At 39.2% G+C, this 25,177-nt stretch overlaps 1 protein-coding gene across 2 annotated transcripts in view; it reads right to left on the bottom strand.

Moving 5' to 3' along the window:
* Positions 1-1,769: 1,769 nt before the first annotated feature.
* The window catches only part of POP1 (POP1 homolog, ribonuclease P/MRP subunit), a 35,785-nt gene continuing 12,377 nt past the window's right edge, over positions 1,770-25,177 (bottom strand). For both annotated transcript variants that reach the window (XM_037803350.1, XM_037803351.1), the window contains exons 8-16: positions 24,677-24,933; positions 24,459-24,552; positions 22,229-22,340; positions 21,500-21,619; positions 15,136-15,251; positions 12,867-13,058; positions 11,348-11,502; positions 4,869-5,228; positions 1,770-3,934 (exon numbers count right to left, since the gene is read on the bottom strand). In XM_037803350.1, the coding sequence (XP_037659278.1) occupies positions 3,301-3,934; positions 4,869-5,228; positions 11,348-11,502; positions 12,867-13,058; positions 15,136-15,251; positions 21,500-21,619; positions 22,229-22,340; positions 24,459-24,552; positions 24,677-24,933 (2,040 nt within the window). In that variant the 3' untranslated portion in view covers positions 1,770-3,300. The remainder of the gene's footprint in view (positions 3,935-4,868; positions 5,229-11,347; positions 11,503-12,866; positions 13,059-15,135; positions 15,252-21,499; positions 21,620-22,228; positions 22,341-24,458; positions 24,553-24,676; positions 24,934-25,177) is intronic.

Below are 25,177 nucleotides of genomic sequence, written 5' to 3'. Positions count from 1 at the left end.
AGAGATGAAAAGTAGAGTATGGGTTATGAGAAGTGGGGGAAGGGGCAATGGGGAGTTAAGAAATGAGTGTAGGGTTGCTGTTGGAGGTGAAGGGAAATTTCTAGTAATGGATGGTGGGAAGGTGATAGCATTACAATATTCTAAATGTGATTAATCCCACTAATGGAATGCTAGGGAGGGAGTGGAATGGGAAGATTTAGGCTGTATATATGTTCCCACAATTGAAAAAAAAAAAAAAAAAAAGACAGTCTAAATAGATGACAATTGAATGCCAAGGATGATCCTGGATGGGATCTGAGGATGGAGGACAGGAGGCTCAAAGGGACACAGTTGGGACATAAGGGGAAAAAAAAAAAAAAGGAAATATAGAATGTAAGCTTTGTATCAATGTCGAATTTCTTGAACTTCTTAGCTGTGCTTAACAAGATTGCATAAAAGAATGTTCTTGTTCATGGGAATTGTATATGTGAATTATAGTATTTGTTCAAGGATGTGTGCAGCTTGCCCTCATATATTCAGAAGACAGAGCAATAGGTGATGGATGATAGATAGCGAGGGAGGGAGGGAAGGAAAGAAAGAAATGGCGGTGTGACAGGATGTTAAAGTTGATGGATCGGGGTATCGGGGGAGGGGGATCATGATATGCTGTGTATGGGGTTTGTATTGTTTTTGCAACTGTTTCTGTAACTTTGAATTTATTTCAAAATAAAATTTTAAAAAAAATGTAAAAGAAAACTACCCACCTACAAGGATCTGTACCAGAAAGGTAACAGCGGTCACAGCCAGGTGATGGGACTACAGATGATTTCATTTCTGTTACTGTTGCTGATCTGCATTTTCTAATTTTTCTATGATGAATATTAAGATATTATGTAATACAACACAAAGTGGAGTACAATCACACAGAAAGACTCACTTGTTTTTGCACACACTCAGGTGAGTGGCTGATGAGCGTGTGGCTCTCTGGTCTCCAGGTGCTCAGCCTTTCTGACACTTCCTGGCTTTGTGAACTCTGAGACCTTTGCCCCTCAACAAAAGGACAGGGACATGGGGTACTTATTTGGCAGTCTCTTTGGTGACTCTAGTCTAGTGGCAAGCACCTTGTAGGACCAAAATAAACACATGAATTAATTCAACTGCTTGAGAGAATAAAAACATTCCTATCAGTCTTTTCTTAAGGGAAACAGATTATTTACTGTATAAGAGCAGATTCTGCTAATGTTTCCTAAAGTACATCCCATGAAACTAGCCACATCTCTGGATAACAGAATAGAAAAAAAAAAGTTGGGTGTGTGTGGGGGTGTCTGTGAAACTTATCTTTCCTGCAGATATTTACAGATCCTTGACTCTGCTAATATTCATTAGGAATCTCCAATAAGAGGATATAGTATATAGCTTTTCCCAAATTTACTTTGCCATAAAACACTTTTCTCAGGAAGCGTCTGCAAGGATGAGTGCACCCAGGAATGTTTTGGTAAATGCTATCTTTCTTAACATCTGTCTTTCTTAACATCTTAACATCTATCTTTCTTAACATCCACAAAGCAGAGCATGTGCCCTGTCTAGGGCAAGCAGCAGGCCCCAAGCAGGGTGATGCACAGACTGAGGTGAGCTCAGCACACTCACACTGCTGTCATCAAGTGCGCTGAACCACAGACGAAGAGACTGAGAGCCTGGAAAATGAGACATGAATGGCCCAATAAATACTCACAACTGAACATCAGGTGACATTTTAATTGATTCTGTTTACAGACACTATTTAGGTATGCTTTTTTTTTTTTTTTCCCCAGTATCAATTGGGTTGGACACATTCAGAGGCACGGTGAGAGGAAATACATCAGAAATGTCACTGCTCAATTTCAGGTGGCTCAATATAGTATTTGACTATCGTTAATACTTGCTGTATCTTTCCCCAGCTCATCACACCAAATGCCACTGCAAAAACCCAATGCATTCACATGAATTAAAATGCCTAACTTACATTTAATTTTTTTTGTAAGCCCAAACTGCATTTCTGTGGTTTCAAGTCTACTCTAGCTCTGCTGAAATTTAGGGCAGGAAAATAAGGGACCAAGGATATAAGTAAGACATTACATGGCAACTAAAAGTTAAAGAGCCACCTAGTTTCTCTCTGAGTGAAAAAAAAGCAAGGATGACACACACTTCCACCTGCTCAAAATCTCAGGTGGACAATGTGATTACATTAGTGTTTAAAAGCAACTTGTCATTTTAGTTATCACCTTGCAAAAGTAAATATTACACTGTACAGCCATTTCCCTAAGTGTGTTCCTAGGTGCCCCTGCAAAGTGCTCCTTGCAAAAGGAGTTCAGTGACCAAAAAATTTAGAAAATACTGCACGCTATTATCTACTTTCTGGAGATTCACAATGCACACTGTCACATGGCAGGTTCTAGGCGTCATTTAATAAAGAAATGTTTAACTTCGTTTAATCCAGAGTTTCCCAAATCAAGTTGACCTTGGAATCCTTTTTTAAGGTAACATATTTCATAAAACATACTTTGGGAAATGCCCCTACTGGCTTTGAGAAATACCTCGCAGAAACAAAAAGCACCAAAAAGTTAAGTAACTGCTGGGATCACGTGTCAGTCATCAACAGGGAAGGCAAGAACACCAAGTCCGAGGCCTCCATTCTAATCCAGCCCAACACTTTTGCCACAAACTCAGCCTGCTTGAAAACAGGCAACAGTAAATCTTCCAGGATTTCCTTCTTTACGCTATAAGGTGTTAGGCTTGCCGATTAGAGCACAGAATTAAATATGGCCCATTTGGGAGTCCTATATTTCACATTCAGGGACCTGATGTTTATAATCTTTTCCTTTCTAACTTACATTTAATTTTTTTTTTTAAGCCCAAACTCTATTTCTCTGGTTTCAAGTCTATAACAATTAAATCATTAAACAACCATTGTTGCTTATCTACAAGGTTTTCCAGATAGACTTGACAGACTATGCTACTAATAAAAGGGACAATCCAACATAGAACTTCCAATTATTTTCAGCAAGAATTACACAGATTGAGAAACCATAATACAGAAGCTTTGGGCTATATACGCCAAGCACTTTAAAAGCTTTACAGAAAAGACAGGCAATGATGGAAATCAACAACATTACTGGAACGATGTAAACATTTCATCTATTTGCATAATACATAATTTTTTATTCTTGTTTCCAAGGAATTTCACATGATATTCTCAAACAGAGGTGGCAAAAACAAACCTCTCCAATTGTGGGGATTTGACAAAGAAAATGACCTATACCCTGCTGGGATCTAAAACAGCGTTCACACCTCAATAGCAATTCTTGCAAATCGATACTGCAGGGAGGCGGGGGGTCTCAGTAACACTAAGCCGCGCGCATCTGCCAGCTGACTGCTCAGCATATCCAGCAAGCCTGTCAAACTAACAAACCCCAGGGCTTCTCCACAGCCAACGGCCATGGAAAAATCTCCCTGAGTAACAAACCCTAGGAGAACTCTGGAGCAGTGCGTAGTCACACACGGGAGAGGGCCTGACCACAACCCCAGGGTTAAAGCTTCATGCCCAGCAGTAGGGTCCTCTCCTGCCAGGCCCCCGGAAGCAGCATTTCTTTGTTTCTGCCTCTTCTCCATTTTCTTCTTCTCTTTCTGTTTCAGAATCCTGCTCTTGAATGGGTCACTGTGTTTGGATTCCTGGGGCCCACAATACTGTCGATTCTGTCTGAGCTGGAGCAAGTCCTCCTCAGCTGGGACACAGATCATGGTGTGCGGCTCGGGGCTGCCCTTCTGGAGCAGGGACAGGCTGACCCACACCAGCGCCCTGGGGAAGTGGGTCAAGACTGACAGACAGGCCTCTCGGGGCAGTTCTTGGTGTCCCCTGCTGGGAGCACGCCGACCGCCCCCACACCAGGCCGACAGCTGCTTCAGTAAACTTCTACTCCTACGTGAAGATGAAAACATAGGTTTAAGGGTATTTTGCCCAAGGAAAAAATACGCAATTAGAAGATGAGGCATTGCTTGAGTTAATTTGATTTTTTTTTGTGTGCTATATGTGGGAAAGTAGCCATGTAAAAATAATGTACATTAATACATTTTAGAAATGATTTTCTTTTTACATGGCTACTATCCTGAAACTGGAAAACTAAAGGTTTAAGAAGCTGAAGGCAGAGAAAAATGAGGCAAGGGGATTAGAATCTCAGGCTGTAATGACAGCCAGGCTACAGGCATGAAGAAGAGCTGATATTTTGATAAGAAAATAAACTCAAATTGACAGCTACCTCACTGAGAAAGCAAGATATGAAACTGTGAGGCTACCATCAAGGAAAACAAGTATGAGGCAAGAGGGATGAGCACATATTTTAAATGAGCGCAGAGTAGAGGATAACCAAAAAGCAAAATTTAACAGCCTGCAGCAGTATTGACAGCAAAACACATTTTTATATGACAGCCTCTATGATATATTACACTGAATCTACCACAAATTCAGAGACTTCAAAAGGAACTACACGACATCTAATTCAGTGATTTAAAGCAAAGAATGCTTGCTCCGAATACATAGAAGTTCCTCATTAATTAAGATCATTGTACAGTAATCTGAGCAAAGACTAAATGAAACAGGTAGTAGTCTGCTTGGGAGAAAAAAAACCTTGGTTTAGATCTATTGATTATATTTTAAATAATTTCATCAGTTAGTATCATGCCCCAAATCAAATTTTATTAAGCTGTTTCCCTGAGCCTTCTATAGAACACTGAAGGACTGTCGTTCCCCTCCAGAAAGTCCACAAATTCATGAGGGCATTTGCATAAAGGAACATGGATAACTTTTGCATCCTGTAACCTATTCAGTGTTAAAACAAACGGCCATGTACACTCACCTGAGAACGCAGAGACGACTGGCGGCAGCAACTCGGTTCTCCCCAGCATCGTGGTCAGGTACCTGCTCACACCCTGCCTGGTCCCCACACTCGGTGTCTGTTACTTCTTCGGGCTCTCTGGGTTCATTTATGAATGAGCCTATTTCATCAGAGAGCTTAAGACTTTTGTCAGGCTTGGGAGCACAAGGCCCCTCATCTCTCCTCAAGTCGTTCTCCTCACCATTTGGAGATGAAACTACAGAAGATCCTTCTTGGGTCTGGACTCTTGATTCCCAATCTCGAGTCAACTGTTCCCAGGGAGAGCAGAAAGGTGCCAAAGTGCCGAGCTTAACATAGTTGGGCCGTTTTGCAGGAGGGCGTCTGATGAAAAGCAAAGATGAGAACCAATTTTGATAGTTTACTATTGAACCATTAAAATAATTATGGCCATTATATTGTATCTCTATTTAAAAAACAAACAGAAAAAAAGCTTTCTAAGAAATATATGATAAAGAATAACCAATTCTACTGGCAGAACTTTTTTGCTATTCTGTTTTTATTTTAATAGATAATACATCCAGAAAGTAGCCCTAAGTTGCCACCACACAACTCCAGGGAGTGCCATTCCTGAAAGACTACAGGTAAATAGTGCCCCCTGGAGTTGTGCAATTATGTCTCTGCCCCATTCAAGGTTCAAAATTCAAAAGGCACAAAAGCAGGTAGGTGAAGTTTCTCTCTCACTCTTGACCTGTAGTAACCCAGTTACCCTACTCAGGAACGAAATCATTATCAGCTTCTAACATATCCTTCCAGAGACATTTCATGTACATACAAGCAGATATATAAATATATCTTTCGGTTTTTTCCCCCCAGTTTTACACAAGTGGTGGCATATTATGTATGATTCTCTTTGCTTGACTTCACTTTTTTCATTTAACGAAATATCTTGGAGATCATTTTATGTTAGTACCAAGAGCTTCCTCATTCCTTTGTAAAAGGCTGCACATCTTATTCCTCCACATGCTAACACCCTAGTTTATTTAGACAGTCCTCTATTGAAGTTCATTTTGGTTACTTTCAAGCTTTTGCTTTGATAAACAATGCTGCACTGAATAACCTTGAATATTTTGCATATGCACAAGTATAGCCACAGAAGTCAAAATTCCTAGAAGTCAAAACGGTTTAGCAATTCTGAGTTATTTCCAAACTGTTCTCCAAAAGGGTGATACCAATTTACCTTCCCAGCAACCGAGGCAGAACCTTTGAGAAATACCACAAGCTAGTGAGAACCAGGGCCTGCTCTAGTACTTAACCCCAAGAAAAATGGTTCAGCCTGGCCAATGGCCATTCTGGGCTGGAGGAGTCTTAGGAATCCAAGACTGCATCCTCAGACTGATGGGCCATTCTCTTCATCTATGTACTTCTTACCATGTGCCGTGTACTAGGACTTCAACTGGAATGAGGAAATGAGGCTTTATCTGGGGATCCGCTGGAGTCTCTGTTCTCGAGGTTGAACCAAATTTGTCCTGGCCTCCTTTGAGGGGCAGCTGGCAAGCACACTTCCAGGCTACTTGCCTGACCCAGAGCCCTTTAAAAGTCCAAAAGGATGACCACGTATACCTGTTTCGGTCCTTTACTAGAAAACCATTTTAATCGCAGCCTATGTAGTGCTGCAACACAATGCAGAAGAATACAAAATTCTTATAAACCTCTTTGGCCCAATCTGCTTTGAGCTTTATAGATACGGATGGTGTATATGCTACAAAAAAAGTGGGATTTGAAACCATCATTTTCTGCAGTTTAAAGAAAAGACAAGGTAGAGAAGTGGAGGAAATTCCTAATCCAAGTTGAACAAAATAATAAAAACAGGACACTAAGAAAACAACACACGATCTGATTTGATTAGGCTTTTAAAGAAAAAATATCTCCTTCACCCCAGAAAAAAAAAGTAAATCTAATTTAAACAAATTCTCCCCAAATTTCATATTTAAGTAAATGGAGATATAAGGTAATCTGGGTCACAAGACAGGGGTAGTTCACACTTTGACACATTCCCTCTCTTTAAATAAATAGCAGTAACAGACAAAGTAGGAGATACATAGATGGGGCAGGATGGGGGCTTAGGGCCAGAATGGCTTTCTGTTTCATAAAACATTTTCATACTTTACACTAAAATAACTTCAGGAAAGACTAGAATAATAAAACAATAACAAAACAATAATAAAAGCCAACACTTACTGATCACTTACCATATACCAAGGCTGTTCCAAACACTAAATATTTTAACACATTTAATCCTTGTGCAGATTCAGGCTAGGTTTTCATCAAATTCATTATCTCTTCTTCTTGAGCACAAGGCAAGATTACGTGTCCCAGCCTCCCTTGTGACCAAGAAACCGAGCCAACAGAGTGAGTGGAAGTGACATGTTCACCCCTTATGGGAATAGCCCAGAATCCTTCATGCTCCCTGCCCATCTGCCAGCTGGAGGCTGAAGACCCTGTGGCCCTAGGGAAATTCTGAAACCACAAGATGGGAGGTGCCCAGATCCCTGAAACATCAGTGCTTGATCAGCAACATCAAACTGAACAGATACACGGGTGAGGAATAATCTGCTTTTATTGTGTTAAGCCAAAGAAATTGTGGGGACTGTTCCAGCAACCAGCACTGCCCTCATTAACACAATCCACACGACCACACCGTGAGGCAGGCTCCTGTCTAAACTGAGGCCCCAAAGGTGACTCGCCTAGCTAAGAAGGGAGGAGCAGTGTGGCTTCATCACCCACCACATTACATTAAATCTTAAAAATATATACGTGAGGGGAAATGAAAGTGTGTAGTGGGGAAAGGGAAAGTAAAAATAAACACATTAGAGAAGGTCATTGCGCAGACCAGAGATGAACATTACTAAATCAATGGCCTGCACCTAAGATCCAATAAAAGACAAACAAAACAAACAAGTAAAATTGGAGGGGATCATTTTTACCAAACATTAAAACAAATCTCAACCTGAACATCTTTGCTTTATGATCCTCCACTCTTCCACGGGACACCTTGAGGCTTTGGTACAATGCATACTCCAGCAGCTATTAATGGGTCCCTGAAAGACCAGTGGTGAAGACTTAATGTTCAAAAGAACAGCAGGGGTGCGGGCGAGACCCCCAGATCCTAGAGCAGCAGCAGCATCTGGCAGGGCTGGCCTCAGGGGAAGGGAGAAGCACTGCAGTGGGCCCCTAGCTGGAAAAACAAATTTTGGAACCCAGTGGAGCAGGGTCAGAAGTCACGTAGCCAGTGAAGAAACAGTCACAGATACAAAGGAACAAATAAACTCCCCAACAGAAAAAGGAATTAAAGAAATAAATGGGCAATGTACAAAAAAAGAGACACAGATGTTGAGGGGAAAAAAACCTACTGATAAACAAAAGAAAAAAAATTAAAACAAAACAATAAGATATTATTTTTTCACCTATCAGTTTGGTAAACAGTAAAAGATTAGTAAGAACCTACTTGGGGAGAGTTAGGGAAACAGGCATCCTCCTAAATACAGGTGACATTCCAAATTAACACAAAGATTCCGAAGAGCACTTTGATAATAGTCCACCAAAGCCTTACATGCCCATATTTTTTTAACTGGAAATTTTACTTATAGGGATTTAGCCTAAAGAGAGCCACCCTCAGGTCTGTGCTTCCTCTTCCCAGAAGCCCCACAATAGGCTGTTTCTTCCTCACATTTTCCCCCTCCAAGCCCCAGCTCCCTGACCCAGGCCATCTGGTGAACCACTGGCTCATCCGCCTTCCTCATTCAATCCCCTGTCGACTTCCCAGGCGCTCCCCGTTCCCCGCCGCCCTGCCTTCCCCTCCACAATTGGGCTTCAGCATCTACAGAAATCATCCAAGACCCTGGCCTGGCAGTTCCTGGGCATCCTCACTTCAAATCTTTTACTTCACCCACCTCAACCACCTCTCTCCTGGTCATACATTAGACTCCATCAGGCCAACACCTGCTCCACCTTAAAGCTTCAAAGCCAAGTATCCAACCTGCTTCCCGAGTGATGCCTTCTGTTTCTCCAGACCACTGACCACAACAGTTCTTCAACCATGGGAACCTGCTGTTCATTTACTCGACCATTTTCTCACTGTTCATCACCACTTAGCTGTCTCACACTTCTCACCTCATCAGCTTAGATTCAGTGATTCACATGATAATCACCTACAAATACCCTCAGCTCCCTCCACCATCATCACCTGGCACAGCCCACCCTGGTTACGTTCAACTTTCTACCTACCCCTGCCTGCCCATGAGTGGCAGAACATAGCTGGGAAAGAACTCACTTGAGTCCTGAATGGCCTTATTTTATAAACACAAACTCAAGCAGACTCTCTCTGTTTCCCCAGGCAATTCAATCTTCCACTCTCCCAGAAAACTGTTTACCTCGAATCCTCTCTCCTCATCTCCCCAAGCCTCTCTGCCCTTCTTACTCCTTTACTCCGAGCTGATAACCTTGCCTCTTTTTTCACTGAGAAAAGAGTCACGATCGAGAGAGGACAACCTAATCTCCCTCCCACAAGGTCTAACCTACCTAAGTCGGTATTCACATTTCAAACTTCCCACCTCATTAAAATGAAATGCCAACCCCTACACTTAAGCACTGGATCTCATCCCCTCTCCCCTACCCAAGGACTTTGCTCTTGCCATTTTAGCCTCACTCCAACTCCCGCCTGATTCAACTTCCCCTTCTCTTGATCCCTCCCACCAGCCTAGAAAAATGTGTTTCCATCAAGAACATAAGCTTTGTGAGGGCACAAACAGATTGTCTATCTCATCCTCTGTTACAGCACCTGTGCCTGGAAACGGTGTTTAACACACAGTAGGCTCTAACTAAATATTTGTTAAATGAATGAATAAGTCAGACAAATATGTAAAGATAAATATAGAAAAATGTTCACAGAAGTAGCACATAGCAAAAAAAATGGGAAATAACCTGACAGCTCACTGTTAAATTACAGTACATCCACACTGGCAACCTACGCCACCATTAAAAACTAGAATTTTGAGCAGGGGTTGATAAACCATGACTCACAGGCCAAATCTGGCCTGCTGTCTATTTTTGAATGACCCATAAGCAAAGAACAGTTTTTACATTTTTAAATCATTGAAAAAAAAATCAAAAGAATAGTATTTCATGACACACGAATATTATATGAAATTTAAATCTCAGTGTTTGAAAATCAGGTTTTATTGGGACACAGTCATGCTCATTCATTTACGTTTTGTCAATGACTATTTTTTTGCTACCATGGCAGCAGTGAGTAGTTATCACAGAGACCAAAGGGCCCACAAAGCAAAAAATGTTTATTATCTTGTCCTTTATGGAAAAAAAGTTTGCCAACATTTGATTTAGAGTCATATTTATTGATACGGGAAAGCTATCCATGATAGGTTGTTAAACGAAAAAACTGCAGGTTTCAAAATAGCATATATACACAATCCTTTTTTTAAAAAATTGTATGCATAAAAAAGTCTACAGGGTGAAATAAGTTTCACCATCAATTATTATTACTATTTGCCACAGAAGACCCTCAACTACCTAATATGGGAGGCACAGGATGTGCAATACACGATGGCTGCCCTTAAAGAGCTAGTAAGCTAGCAGTGCAGGAATGCACCACCATTCATTCATTCTTTCATTCATTATTCAACAAATAGTTTGGAAGCCGGCACTCTGCCTGTCTCTGTGATTGCAGTGGTGAAGAGGAAAACATAATCCCTGCCCTCATGGAGCTCACAGTCAAGAAACTGGCCAACATTCAGTTACTCACTCATTCATCTGTAAACAAATAAGTTATTAAGTGCCTATTGTGCCCCAGGCTCTGGCTGGACTCTGCAAACATCATGACAAAGGAGAGATAAAGCATGCTTCAGTGCTTCCGGGAGCCTACAGTTTAGTGGGAAATACAGGCTCCCAATGTTAGAATGCATTTCCCCAACTCACTGACCACTACCCCAATGAAAAGAAAAGAAGAAAAGAAAAAAGTCTAGATAGATAGGTACTAAAATCCAAAAACACTGCTTAGCTCTGGATGGTAGGAATATACCAGTTTATAAACTATTTTTATACTTTTTCATCATTTCATTAAATTGTATAAATATATATTGCTTCTATAATTAGTGTTTAAAAACACATTTTCCATTTGGTGGGGTGGTAGTGAGAATTATTAACAAGTATCTGGAACTCACATGCATGGTTTAGGTGTACACCATTATCAATGGAAGCAAATGACCAGGAGAAGGGTTTGTAACCCCCACGGGCCTATACAAGTCAGATATAAGACAATCTCCTGGCTTAAGTAGTATCTTCTTAATTACTTCTCCGTAATGCTGTATTCAAAGGAAAAGTCCCTGAAAACTCTACATTATATAATAAGTTACAGACATCATCCCAAACATTGCTGCCAGTGAGGGAAGGCACTTCTTTTTCCCTTAAGTAACTCAGTTTCTTACCCTTTGTACTTCTCAAGAAGAAACTTAGCCTGCTCTTCAGCAAACAGAATCCCAGCAGGGCAGTCTGGAAAATCACCCGGGATATTAGGTGACCTTTTATATTGAGAATGTACTAAGGCCTCTTTTAATCCTCCAACTCTTGCACCTCGGTAGATCTAAAAAAAATGTCAGAATGATACTGTCAATTTACCTACTTAAAAAGTAAAACTGCTTAATTCCTGTTTGTACAGTAAAAAAATTGGAAACAACCTAACTGTCCATCAAACTGAAAATATATATATTGTAGGATAATCTGCAATGTGTTACCATACAATAGTGAAAATAAATGAAATACAGCTTCATCAATCAACATGGAAAAAATCTCAATGTTAAGTGAATCTAGCAGGTTGCCAAAAGATATATTCAGTGAAATATTTAAAGTTTAAACATAGATATTTGTTTTCCTTAATCCATTGCTTTGTTTGAAATGTTGTGGGGTTTTTTTGGTTGTTGTTTGCCTGTTTGTTTTTAATTTTTTGATAAACAAAGTTAAAAAATTGAAAAAAAATCAGTAGAAAAATGGGAGTAAAAACTAAATGACAAATAGGGTGGGATGGGGGGATGGTTTGGGTATTCTCTTTTCACTTTTATTTTTTATTCTTATTCTGATTCTTTCTGATGTAAGGAAAATGTTCAGAAATAGATTGTGGTGATGAACGCATAACTATATGATCATACTGTGAACAGTTGAATGTATACCATGGATGACTGTATGGTTTGTGAATATATTTCAATAAAACTGAATTAAAAAAAAAAAAAAAAAAAAAAGTTTAAACATAGATATTTTATTTTTGGATACAAACATACTGAATATACCTACAATAGCATATATGGTAGTAATAAACACCAAAATCATGGTAGCATTATCTACTCTTTTTGTATGCTTGAAATATTTCATAATAAAAAAATACATTTTAAAATATCCCCACTCCTAAATGGGAATTAACTGAATTTCCTTTGCACTAGGCACAACTGCTAAAAATTAACTACCTGTATAAATTTAACAAATTCTTACATATGTTTTACACTATCATCAAAGTAAAATTTAAACTAACCAGAAAAAAAGATCATTAAATTTTAATAAAAATTCTAGCTGCAACTGATAAACTAGGAACAGAGGATTATAATAATAATTAAAAAAAAAGTGTTCTATAAAAGTTAATTCTTTAGCTTGTAAACTATAACAAATTTCTTCTAGTGAAAAACCTCAACATTCTGTTGCCTCTACTATTCAAAAATCAGGCCACTTTAAAACCCTCAAGCATTTAAGGTTGTCAACACAACTCTTACTTATGAAAAACTGGCTCCAAGAACTAGATGTGTGAAGTATCTGGTACACACAATTATAGCTCTAGGGGCAGAAAAATATCACTCTGTTTCTAAGTTATGTGTGAAGTCTGGAATATTTTAAGCACTGAATATTTATTGGGAATGTATTTTAAATGTTGCAACTATTAGTCGGGAATCAAAAGTAACTCACAAATGGAATCCAGAAAGCCATGCCCCAGCCTTTCGGCAGCAGCACATCCCAGCCACTGCCCCAGCCCAGTCGGTCTTCACCAGTTACTTTTCCCGGCTGTTGGATCAAAAGTATAGGTATCTTGGATTCTTGGGGACCTAAAACAAGCTGTGACCCGGGCACCAGCAACTCACTTCTCATCCGGTTTAAATCCTAAAGTGGAAGAAAAGAATTCAAGACAAACAACCCTAGTCTTCTGGGAGAGTCTACTGGGTCTCCTATGAACAGCTTTAGAAAGTTAAATACCCTTTTCAAAAGCAAGGAAAACATTTTCAATAAATAAATGTGATCCATTTTAAGTACAAGATGCCTCTACTATAAGAAAGCTTTTCCTCCCTATAGGATCTCTGATAGAGAATGCCAAATTATCTGAAATAAGTTTGCTAAATTTGGGCTAAAGTATACTAGATGATTCAAAACTATAAAATGACATACATTCATTCTGCTAATCTCTTTTATCAAGATCAATCATTTACTTTGATTTAGCTTTGTTGTCATGAAGCACAACAAGAGAAAGAATTAAGTGACACGTATGCAAGGAGGACAACTGGAAAAATATTCTGGCTCTTGAGAATTGTTCACCAGCTCTTAAGGATTTATGATAGAAGGTGCCATAAATTATTAAGTGGAATGTAGGGAGTAGGTATTAACACATCCTTTAGGATTTTCTTGCCTGCTGTAAAAAGAGTAGCGGAGGTAAGAGGGCTGCTTCTCGACTTACAAAACTCCACAAGAGACTGCCTGGATGCTGGAAAGTCTAACCGTTAACCTCATGAATGTTCTTCAAGCCAAGGCCAAGCCCTGATTCTTTTTCTTTCTCTTTACAAGAGCTTCCACTATTATCTATACTGGTAATTCCAAAATGTGCATCTCTTCCTCCTGGGATTGAAACCTGGCTCCCAGACAGCTACTTCTAGGAAGTCCCGAGCCCCTCAAACTCTGCTAATCCAGCATCCTTCCCACATCTGCACTCTGCCTGTATTCCCCCATGGAGATGAAAGTTGTCAGAATTCACACAGTTCACTCATTCATTCAAATATTTATCGAGTACCTCTTACGTGTCAGGTACTTTTCTATAACCTGGAATACAGCAGTGAACAAGCCACACATGGTCCTCGCTCTATTTTTGCAGATATCCTAAACCCAAGCTAGAACATTAGACTCTAGCCTACCAGTCTCCTCCCTGTCTTACTCCCATCTTGCCATCAATTACTAAACCTTGTCAATTTTACCTTTCAGGAAATGTATTAAACCCCATCCCCTCCATTCCAGGCCTCTTCCCAACTACCACAATTCGAGCCCCCATCATGTTACACATGGACTATTTCAAGGGTCTCTTCTGAGGTCATCTAAGTACAGTCTTCTCTCCAGCGCCCTCCCCCACCATCTCCACTCCTGGTCTAACCCACTCTCCACAGCACTGCCAGAGTGAAATCTGATCATATCATTGCTCTGCTTAAAACTTTCCAACTTCAAGATAAAATCCAAACCCTTAAGATGCTCAGGGTCTTTTACGATCTGGCCCCTTCTGTGCTCTTCAGTTTCATCTCCTGCCTCACCCTCAATTGCAAGCTACTGATGCACTTGGAGTCATGAACAACACATCATCCCGTTTGGGGTCTGGGCCCCTGCACATGCAGTTCTCTCTTCCTGCAATCCTTTCTCCACTGCAGCCTTCCCCTAACCCAAAGAAGTTTTAATTCTGACCACCCATCTGAGAGTCAGCTGAAATACCAGCTCCTCCATCCAGGAAGCCTTCTCCCATTTCCCTAGCCTGGGCTCAGCGCCCCTTCTTCAGTCTTCCTCAGTAGCCTGTACTTCTTTGACCATGTCCTATTTATCTATCCCATCATCTAATACAATGCCTAGCCTTTGGTAGGTGCTCAATAATTGTGAAATTAAAGACAAGATAGAACATTTAAGGAAAACAAAAACAATAAAAGAAAACCATGTATTTACACTGAGACTATCATTTTGAGAAAGTCTTTGTATCGAGTTTTTCTAGAGATTATTCTTCCCTAAGAACAGATTTTTTTCTAGATTATAAAATAATTTTCTAGATTATTCTTCCTTAAGAACAGGAAAAAGTCATAGTATATGTAAGGGATCAACAAACAGTTTAAAGATAAAATGAAGTCTAAGAGATTCCACAAAGTATGAAATAACATGGAATGAAGACTTTTAACCTGTCATCCCTGACTTTACCAATAATCCCTACACCATTAGTTACCTGATCCGAGATTTTATTCTCTGTGACACTCTGACAGATAGCTTGGTCCCAGATAAAGCTATGCGTACACTCCACAGGAACACCCTCCAGAAGCAGCTGTCTAACTTTCTCATTATCTAAAGGGGAAGAGAAATAGCCTTCAAACCACATCCTTTAGATGAATGAAGTCAAACTCTACAAGTTGCCAGGAGAACTTTTATTACCAGAAAATACTTTACAGGCATTTACTTAACTTCCCTAGAAGAATAAACTTGATAAGAAATTAAGTTATTCTTATATCTGGTTTCATAATTCATGAAATAGTAAAGGCTCCTGAACTTTTTATTTCTATACCTATTAGTAGTGTACAAAATGCAAATATCATATTATATTGCTTTTAAACTGCCTAATTCCACATTTAAGATAATTAAATTCTAAGAACCACTGCAGAGGTGAACAAGTCCTTGACAATATGCTGAAACAGTACAAGCTACATTTTAGCTTCTTCTTTCAGGGCTTTTTTTAAATCATTCCAGGCCTAAGGGTGGTGATGCAACAGATACCATTCTTTTCTTCCACCCCATATTTCAAGTCTACGGATAACTAATTTTTATTGAACTAAATATTTATTACTTTCTGCAAAATGTCTTATTTCATCCCTTTAAAATGTGCATTTTTTCTGGGAAACATATTGTTTCATCCCTTTAAATAAGTCATACCATGCCAGAAAGTACTCTAGTGGAGGAGGAGAAGGAACTTTTTAAATTATATATATTGATGGAAGAGACTTCTTAAATGCCAGTCATTTAATCACTAGGGGAAAAAAATCTTCCAAATCTTATTTTGTTGGACTGAAGAATTAAAAAACAAAAAACAAAAAACAAAAGGTCAGACAATTCATAAGTTTTGGCTACGGATCTAAAATGCTAACACAGAAAGGTCACTCAAAGTCACGTACCTGTGTGGATCTGATGGCTGGGGACAAAAAAGTAAGTTGGAAGCGATGGGTCAAAGTGTAACATATTTCAGGGGAGAACAAAGTTAGAGAAAATTAAATTGATTAAAACTTGTGAGATAAAAGTGCCTTAAAAGCAGCAACTGCTTCTGGACCTGCTTTTCCTCACAGAGATAACCAACAGTGTCTCAGAGAATAGTACTGTTTGCTGCCCACGTTCACACAGTCTGTCCAGAAACAAGTAAGTTGCATTTCAAATAGTCTCTGTCTATCCAGAACGCTCTCCTGTGGGGGTGCTATTGATTTACATGACATAATTTGGATTTCACTCAGACTGGGCTGCTGACAAAAGAGATGGCAAATACTTAGGGTGTCAAGACATGGGAAAGGATGACCTCATCTTCAAATATTCTAACAAATAAAAAATAAAATAAAAATAATAATGAATTACTAGATTAAACAGAGTATGCCTGGGGACAAAGGAGAAGACCCTTTTGGGAATATTACCAGCTGAGTCAGCATGCACGCTGGCATACCTAGAACTATCAGTTCTGAACGTAATTATGGTGCCTTCCCCCAACACTCACAGAAAGTGTTTTCTCTTTCAGACCCAGACAAAAGCCTTCTAACTGACTACATAACTCCAGAATTGTGATTTAAAGATTGAATGAAAGTGCTTCTTTTTTAACTTGGGTAAATATATCTGAAGATAACTAAATTTTAAATTAAAACTTTTAAAACAAGTCTTACCCAGAGAAGCAAAGGAAACTAATAAAAGACTATATCATTTGGGAATGAAATAAAACCAAAGTGACAGCCTTCAAATTCACTCTACCTTTAATTAAATATGCAGACCAGTCAAAGGGCCCAGCTGAAGCCATTAGTATGTTTTCCCCAAAGAGCAGGAGCGGAGAACACACGGCAACATGACCTGCAACCGGCCACTTCTGAAAGTCATCTACAGACCAGAGAGCTCTGACAGTGTTTGCAAACGCTGTACAAAGTAAAGCAGGATCTACCACCTCCAATTCTAAATGGGACAGGACTCTTTCCCTGTTTTGGTAGTATGGCAAGGTTACACTACCAAAGAGCACTTAAAGAAAATGATTAAAACAAGCCTTGAAGTTTTGCAAAGCAAAAAAAAAAAAAATAAGGTTCAGTATTTTCTAAAGTAAATTCATCTCTGACAAAGACCTGTTAAAAAAAATCCATCAATACCTATTTACTGTTGATGAGAAGGCAGAATGCTACAGCCTTCCTGGAGGTCATTGTGGTGGTTCCACAAGAAGCTAAGTATGTGGGAGCCATAAAGTCCTGCAACCTCATTATGGGGTATGTGCTTGGAAGATCTGAGAGCAGAGACATGAATGGACATTTACACATTGGTGTTTACGGAGGCAGTATTCATGATTTGCAGCGGGTGGAGGTTGCCTAAGGGTACATCAACTGAGGAACAGAATGGTGAACTGGGTGTATGCATGCAATGGAATACTGAGCAACTACGAGAAGGAGTGAAGTTGTGAGAGACACAATGAAGTGAATGGATCCTGTAAACAGCATGTTGAATGAAGTACGCCAGAAACAAAGGCAAACACTATAATGCCTCACCAATATGGACTAACTACAATGTGTAAACTCAGAATTGAATCTTAGAGCACAGCCTAACAAGGAAAATGATTATTGTAATGGTCCCTAGATTGTAAGCTCTTACAGCAGTCACAGCTATTGCTGAATTGTAACGGCTATGTCCAAACTCTGAGATGTTGATCCCTTGGTGTATAACCTGATTGGTCTCTGGAACATTGGTATCTATCTGTGTGACACCTGAAACTCAGAGCTAGAGCTTGGCAGATATGAAAGTCAGTATTAACGCATACAGCAACTGTTAAAAAAAAAAGGAAAGCTGAAAAAGAGCCCAGACTTCAATTAGAGATATGAATGAAGCATACCCGGTTAAGACTAGGGCAAATCAGGCCAAAGGGTAAAGGTTGAAACTGACTGTGTATTAAAACTTCAACTTCCATGTGAGACCAAAGGAAGAAATGTTTATTTGGTGCAGGATCTATATTTTCTAAACAATGTAACTTCTACAGTCAGTCCGTTCAAACACCACAATTACATGGAACTCTGACTAGGAAGTGAGATATGGCAGGTCTGTATAGGTTAGAATGAAATACCAACACATCCCAAAGTAATTTGGACAGAGAATAAAAATATATGTTCGGGGCCCTCCTGAGGAGATGGAGGAGGATGCAGAAGTGTTGGACTTCCTCACTTAGACTGTTGCTGATGTCCTCACAAACACTGGGGACTGATGGCTTGACATGCCAAGCCCTCTGTCATGGGGCTTGCCCCTATGAAGCTTGTTACTGCAAAGGAGAGGCTAAACATGCTTATAATTGTGCCTAAGAGTCTCCCCTTGAGTGCCTCTTTGTTGCACAGATGTGGCCCTCTATCTCTAACTAAGCCACCTTGGCAGGTGATCTCACTGCCCTCCCCCCAACGTGGGACCCGACTCCCTGGGGTGTAGATCTCCCTGACAACACAGGATATGACTCCCGGGAATGAATTGGGACCCGGCATCGTGGGATTGAGAACATCTTGACCAAAGGGGGATGTGAAATGAAACGAAATAAAGCTTCAGTGGCTGAGAGATTTCAAATGGAGTTGAGAGGTCACTCTGGTGGACATTCTTATGCACTATATAGATAACACCTCTTAGGTTTTAATGTACTGGAATAGCTAGAAGTAAACATCTGAAACTACCAAACTCCAACCCAGTAGCCTTGACTCTTGAAGACGACTGTATAACAATGTAGATGACAAGGGGTGACAGTGTAATAGTGAAAACACTGTGGATCGTACTCCCTTTATCCAGTTTATGGATGGATGAGTAGAAAATAGAGACAAAAACTAAACGAAAAATAGGGTGGGATGGGGGGATGATTTGGGTGTTCTTTTTTATTTTTGTTTTTTATTCTTATTCTGATTCTTTCTGGTATAAGGAAAAAGTTCAAAAATAGATTGGGGTGATGAATGCACAACTATATGATGGTACTGTGAACAGTTGATTGTACACCATGGATGATTGCATGGTATGTGAATATATCTCAATAAAACTGAATTATAAAAAAAAATCCATCAAAGCAAATCAGCAAATACTAAGGCTAGTAAATACTAAAATAACAGATCCTATAGCTGAAACTATATTTTTAAATGTCACCCAGAAAACCAGTTACTTACATAGTAAAATGCTGTATGAATGAAGTTGAAAAGATTTGCAAAAAACACATGATTAATATTTAATTCCAATTCAAGAATCAATGGTCAAGTAGCAAACTTTTTCAAAGCAGAAAATGTACCATCACTTCAAGTTCTTCACATATTCTCTCTTTTCAGAGTACTCTTAATTCCCACTACACATGAGGAGATAAGAGTTTGTTTTCCAAATCAGGCAAACCCTTCTTTATAAGTAGGACCAGAACTGATTTTTAGTGTCTAAGTCAAAACAGGCAAAGAATGACTGCAGATAGAGAAAGATAGTCTGGAGGAATGTCGTTATGTCATAATCAAGGATTACTCTTTTATCATCAAAGTATATTTCTAACCTTAGTTTTGAATTCTCTTCCTAGATATGTTATGCATTGTTATTAACATTAGTATATAACACTAACTCCTTAAAAAGTTTAATTCTTTATGTAGCTTACATGCCAAATAAAATACTTCTCCAAAGACATTACCGAAGCCAAGTTTCAATGAAATACCACATCAAAGACTAACAAGATGGTAAGCTTTTATAGTCAAAATTAAATCATTCTCCCTGGCAACATGGGACACGACTCTTGGGGATGAGCTTGGCCCTGGCATTGTGAGATTGAGAAAGTCTGCTTCAACCAAAAGAGGGAAGAGAAATGAAACAAAATAAAATTACAGTGGCTGAGAGATTTCAAATAGAGTCAAGAAGTCATTCTGGAGGTTATTCTTATGCACTATATAGATAATCCCTTTTTAGTTTTAGTGTATCAGAATAGCTAGAAGGAAATACCTAAAACTGACTCTTGAAGACAAATGTATAAGTATATAGCTTACTCTGTGTGACTGTGTGATTGTGAAAACCTTGTAGCTCCCACTCCCTTTATCCAGTGTATGGACAGATGAGTAGAAAAATGAGGAGATAAAGTAAATGAATAATACGGAAGGATGGGGGGGTATGGGATGTTTTGGGTGTTGTGTTTAATTTTTATTCTTATTTTTTGTGTGTGGTAATGCACATGTTCAAAAAGTGACTATGGTGATGAAGACACAACTATATAATGGTACTGTGAACAACTGATTATACACTATGGATGACTGTATGGCTTGTGAATATATCTCAATAAAATGAAATTTTAAAAAAAGAAATTAAATCATGTTTTTCCAGGTAGACTTTAATTTTACTTGAATTGATTCATATTAAGATAAAAGCCATAAAAAGGATTTCATGTATAACTGCCTCATTCCAAAATAGGATTTAAGGCAGCCAGGGAAACTAAGTAGAATTTAACTGCAGCTTTAAGGCAATTACAAGTCAATATTTAATGATGTAGATGCAACTGCACCAGACCATAGTGCCATAAGAAGACAAGAAAGAGACAATGAGTCACTGGTTAAAGTCTTAGATTCTGTAATTAACTAACTTACCTATGTATCTTCAAACTCCTTTCTCATCCAATCCACCTTCCATGTGAAGATTTGACAGAGTAATGTATTGCTCACTTAATAAACTATCTAACTACATGCAGAGAGGTAAAAAAAAATTCTGAAGTTGTTATACACACATCTGTATTTTTTTCCTCCAAAAAATTCACAAGCTAATTTTACTTATTCTTCCAATCAAATGTGTTTAAATGACAGTAAATACCATAAGACATTATCACAATAGCTACAAATCCCAGATGAGACTGAAATTTTAACCAACCCCTACCCACCTTCCTATGTCATCCCAACCCAACAACTCAGTCTAAACCACAGCATCTCACACTTCAGCACCTGGGATGGCCTTGCCAGGATTCGAACCTGGATCATCTGTATGATCAGACAGAGGCTTCCACTGAGCACAAGACCAGCTGCGGGTGCAGATCCCTTCCTCACAATTAAAATTCTGAAATGCCAGGAATTTTCAAAGAACTCGATTTGCAGAGATGGGTTTTACTAGATACTAAAAGTAGAGAACTCAGGAAAAAATGAACATCAGGCTACAAGTTTACAGCTAAAAGATTCTTATACACAGAAACTCCTTTGTTTGTAATCATCTCACAAGGCAGGCAGGTAAAGACTGCCTTCGTTTTCTACAGATGAAGGTACTGAAGAGGTGTCAGAGACAGAAACTTCTAATGTGACGAGACTGCTCAAAATAATAAGAAAAATCAGGGGTTGTTTCAAGAACTTTACCTTGGCATTTTTCTGGATTGGGCAGAGCTCTGGACTTCTTTTGAGGCAAATTTATTCGAGGATCACCAACTGTCAGTCCCAGAACAGTACCTGCAGGAATTTCTGCTGGTGATGTTATTCCTTTAACAAAACAAACAAACAAAAACAAAGACCATAAAAGCTTACAGAAAGTTAGTCACATTAAATACATATTTGCTTATACCTTCAAATCTTTCAGATTGTCTAGTGAAACTTTCTTCCTGGGCTAATAATTTAAAAACATGTATTCTCTTGGGGAACTGATACTTTTAGAAAATAAACTAGAATTCATAAAGAGCCAAGAGTTTCTTGCAAAAAAACACAAAACAAATACAAAACAGGTCACTCTGCCATAGGAACACTTATGCTTCTATCATTGATAACTATAGTAGCCATGCGCACAAATGCAACCTATGTGCAGGTCAACAGAGATTTTAGTTCTGTACCTGATACAGGTTTTTATCTATAACATCAGAATGCCAGTTTATAGAATGTTAATGTCTCACTTGTTTGTTTGTTTCATAAACACAAAGACTGTGTTTATTCATTGAGTTCAGGCACCTTTCTTGATTGCTGCTCTTGCTGTATATTCTAACAGCTCCAAGTTAAAAAGTGACACTACAGGTAAGTAGCCCAACAGCAAAGCGCTACTTTAACACACTTCCCACTCCTCTGCCCTCCCCAAGAAAGCCCAATGTGCCCTCTGTATACCTCCCAACAACTCAAAAACGGCTTCTTGTCTGTGATGAAGAGCAATGCTATCGGGATTCTTGCAGGTTTCAGTCCACCAGTGATGAGGCGTCTTCTCTGTATCCTCTCCCCCCTGGAAAGTAACAACTCCTGGTAACTAGACAGATAATTACTCAGACCTTTAATAATTTTAAGATCATGATATCAGCCCCCACTGTTTGTTTTTTGTTGTTGTTGCTGTTGTTGTTGTTGTATGTGGGAATGTGCTATGGGGGAAACTAGGGGAGTTATATTTAGCACCGTAATTAGCACCAGACCTACTACTGCTCTCATCAGATAAGGACACAGTATTACCCTTTTCTCTAGGTTTCATACACCAGGAAAAGCAACCATGGCTCTCAGGCAGACTTCCTAACTGAGCAACATCACACTTGCAGTCTCTCTCTTGAGCACAGCACCACAGGAGCAGCCCTACTCCTCTCCCTCCTCTGCCAACTGCACCACTGCCTACGTAAGCAGGAAAACCAAACCAGTGCTCTTTGAAACAATCTTTAGGTAAAGGATATATTGTTACCACAGTATTCCTGGAACTTTCAAGTGAGACACACAGGCACTTCACTTACATTTTTTCTGGGCAGATGTAGGAATTCAGCAAGGCTCAAACAGTCTTGCTTCAAGAACCATGTGCATGCCAAGGAAGAAAACCTAGAGCCATGATTCACACTGAAGCTCATTAAGGCAGGATACACTCCTACAGACCTCAAAGAGGCAACTCATAACATATGCAACACCTCATACCGCACAGAAACTCAGGTGGCAGAGTTTAGTGGTTTAGTACAGGCCTTGGAACCAGACTTCCTATGTTCAAACCCTGACTCCACAACTTACGAGCTAAGTGGAACAACAACTCAGTGCCAGGCCCTGGGGACAGAGCAAAGAACAAGGCCCACCCTGTCCTTCCCATCAGGGAGCTCACAGTTTAATGAGAGACACATTACATAAATACACAGTCTATTTACCTAAATTGAGGAAAGGTGCAAGATGCTATGACAAACACAGAGGGCCATCATTTAACTTGGGGGATCAGGAAAAAAGGATTCTAGAGAGAAAGGATATAGGTGCTGAAACCTGAAGAATGAGGAAGGTGTAGGCAAGCAAGAGTGGTGAGGCAGAACGATCAGGTCAGGCGGGGGAAGAAAAGCAGATGCAGAGGCTCTAAGGCAGCCATGCAACGGACACATTCTAGGACCTGAATGAAGGCCAGCCTGGCTGAAGTGCAGAAGTGAGGAGGATTTTCTCTTCAGTACAATGAGAAGCTGCTGAAAGGCTTTTAATCAGGAAGTAACATGATAGGAATAAGTTTTTTAAAAATCACTGCCTTCTGCATGGAAACGAACTGAAAGCAAGAATAATTGAAGAAAGTTATGAAGCTGCTCCAATACTGCAGTCAAAGGACAAGAGTGGTTGAAACCAAAGTGGAAGTAAAGAAGAGAGGGAAGTAGCCTTTGTTTTTTAAAGCATCTTATTTCTAAAAGGTTCAAATCTGTTCCTCTCTATCATCATATTTGACCTTGTCAGGTACAGATGCTGAAAGATTAATTGCACTACTACAAGAAAACGAACAGGCCCTGAACCCAGAATGTCTGATCCCTAATCTTCCTAGATCTGTGCTGTCCAACACAGTGGCCACTAGCTACATACAGCTATTTAAATTTAATTTTTAATTAATTAAAATTAAAGTACAAATTCAGTTCCTCAGTCAAACTAGCCGCATTTTAAGAGCTCAACAGCCACATGTGACTCATGGCTACCATTTTGGACAGTACAAAGAAATGTCATCATTGCAGAAAGTTCTATTGGACAATGCTGCACTAGACAAATTGCTCTTAATCTTCTTAAGGATCACAGACCCTGAAACTAACCCCAGAAAACATGTATCACACAAATACATACACACAAGAAATTTATATACAATTTCAGGGATTTTAGAGGCTCCCTAGTACCTAACCATAGATCAAAAGTTAAGACCCTTCTACTAGACTCGCAAGAAGGTGAAATAGTACTCTGTATTTAAATAAGAGCAAATCAGTTACTTTGGCGGGAAGTAAAAGATAGTTTTGATAAGAAGCATAAGTAGGGAAATAAACGTTTGTAAGGCATGCCAGAATTTTACCAAAGTGTACATTAAGATTCACGAATTTGATAGAATGACATAATCAGAATAAGACATTACATTCCCATTTACTCTTACAGTGTGGACAGAAGCAGCCTTTAGCGCCTCAGTTAGGATGGAGTGGGAAAGTGGACCAATCAGCCGGTATCTGTTCATCTCCATCGTCAAGTCACTAAAAGAGAGAAAAGGTCTTAAAATGGAAACTTCCATCATATACAATGTCTGTGCCACTGGCAAAAATGGAGCAAGTCTTCACTGAAAATGTTCAGTAGGTTCACAGCAAATTCAACCCGTACCTGATTATAATGCCTGTGGCTGTAGATATCCAAGAATATGCTTGAAGTAGATCTCTAGTTCCATCCCCCATAAGTTTTTTCACTGGTTTAGAATTTTCTCCATCATCTTTCCATTTTCTTTTCTTGCCAATTTTCTCATCAGGCAGTGTGGTTTGGTTTTTTTCTTGGGATGGTGTCAGAAGCGGGTCAGGGATACAGACAGTTGATTTGATAGGTTCCATACACTGGCACACTGCTTTTATTTCCTCTAAGATATCCTAAGGGTATATTTAAACATTTTACTTTGAAATTTTGAAATTTAAGTACTGTACAACTTTAAGTTGATTTAGTTTATGTTAGGTATTATTCCTTTAAAAATTCATATTTTTAGCCCTTCACAAATTACAGACTAAATTCATTATCATCAAAACCCTTTTTGGGATTTTCTGAGTACTGCAAGGCACTTTGAACAAAAAAGAACTCCTAAATGTTAAAGATAATGAAAACAACACAAACACTCTG

This window comes from Choloepus didactylus, chromosome 14 (assembly GCF_015220235.1).
Source record: "Choloepus didactylus isolate mChoDid1 chromosome 14, mChoDid1.pri, whole genome shotgun sequence".
NCBI classification, from domain to species: domain Eukaryota; kingdom Metazoa; phylum Chordata; class Mammalia; order Pilosa; family Megalonychidae; genus Choloepus; species Choloepus didactylus.
The sequence above is the reverse complement of the archived record's forward strand: the minus strand, read 5'-3'. Positions and strand labels throughout refer to the sequence as shown.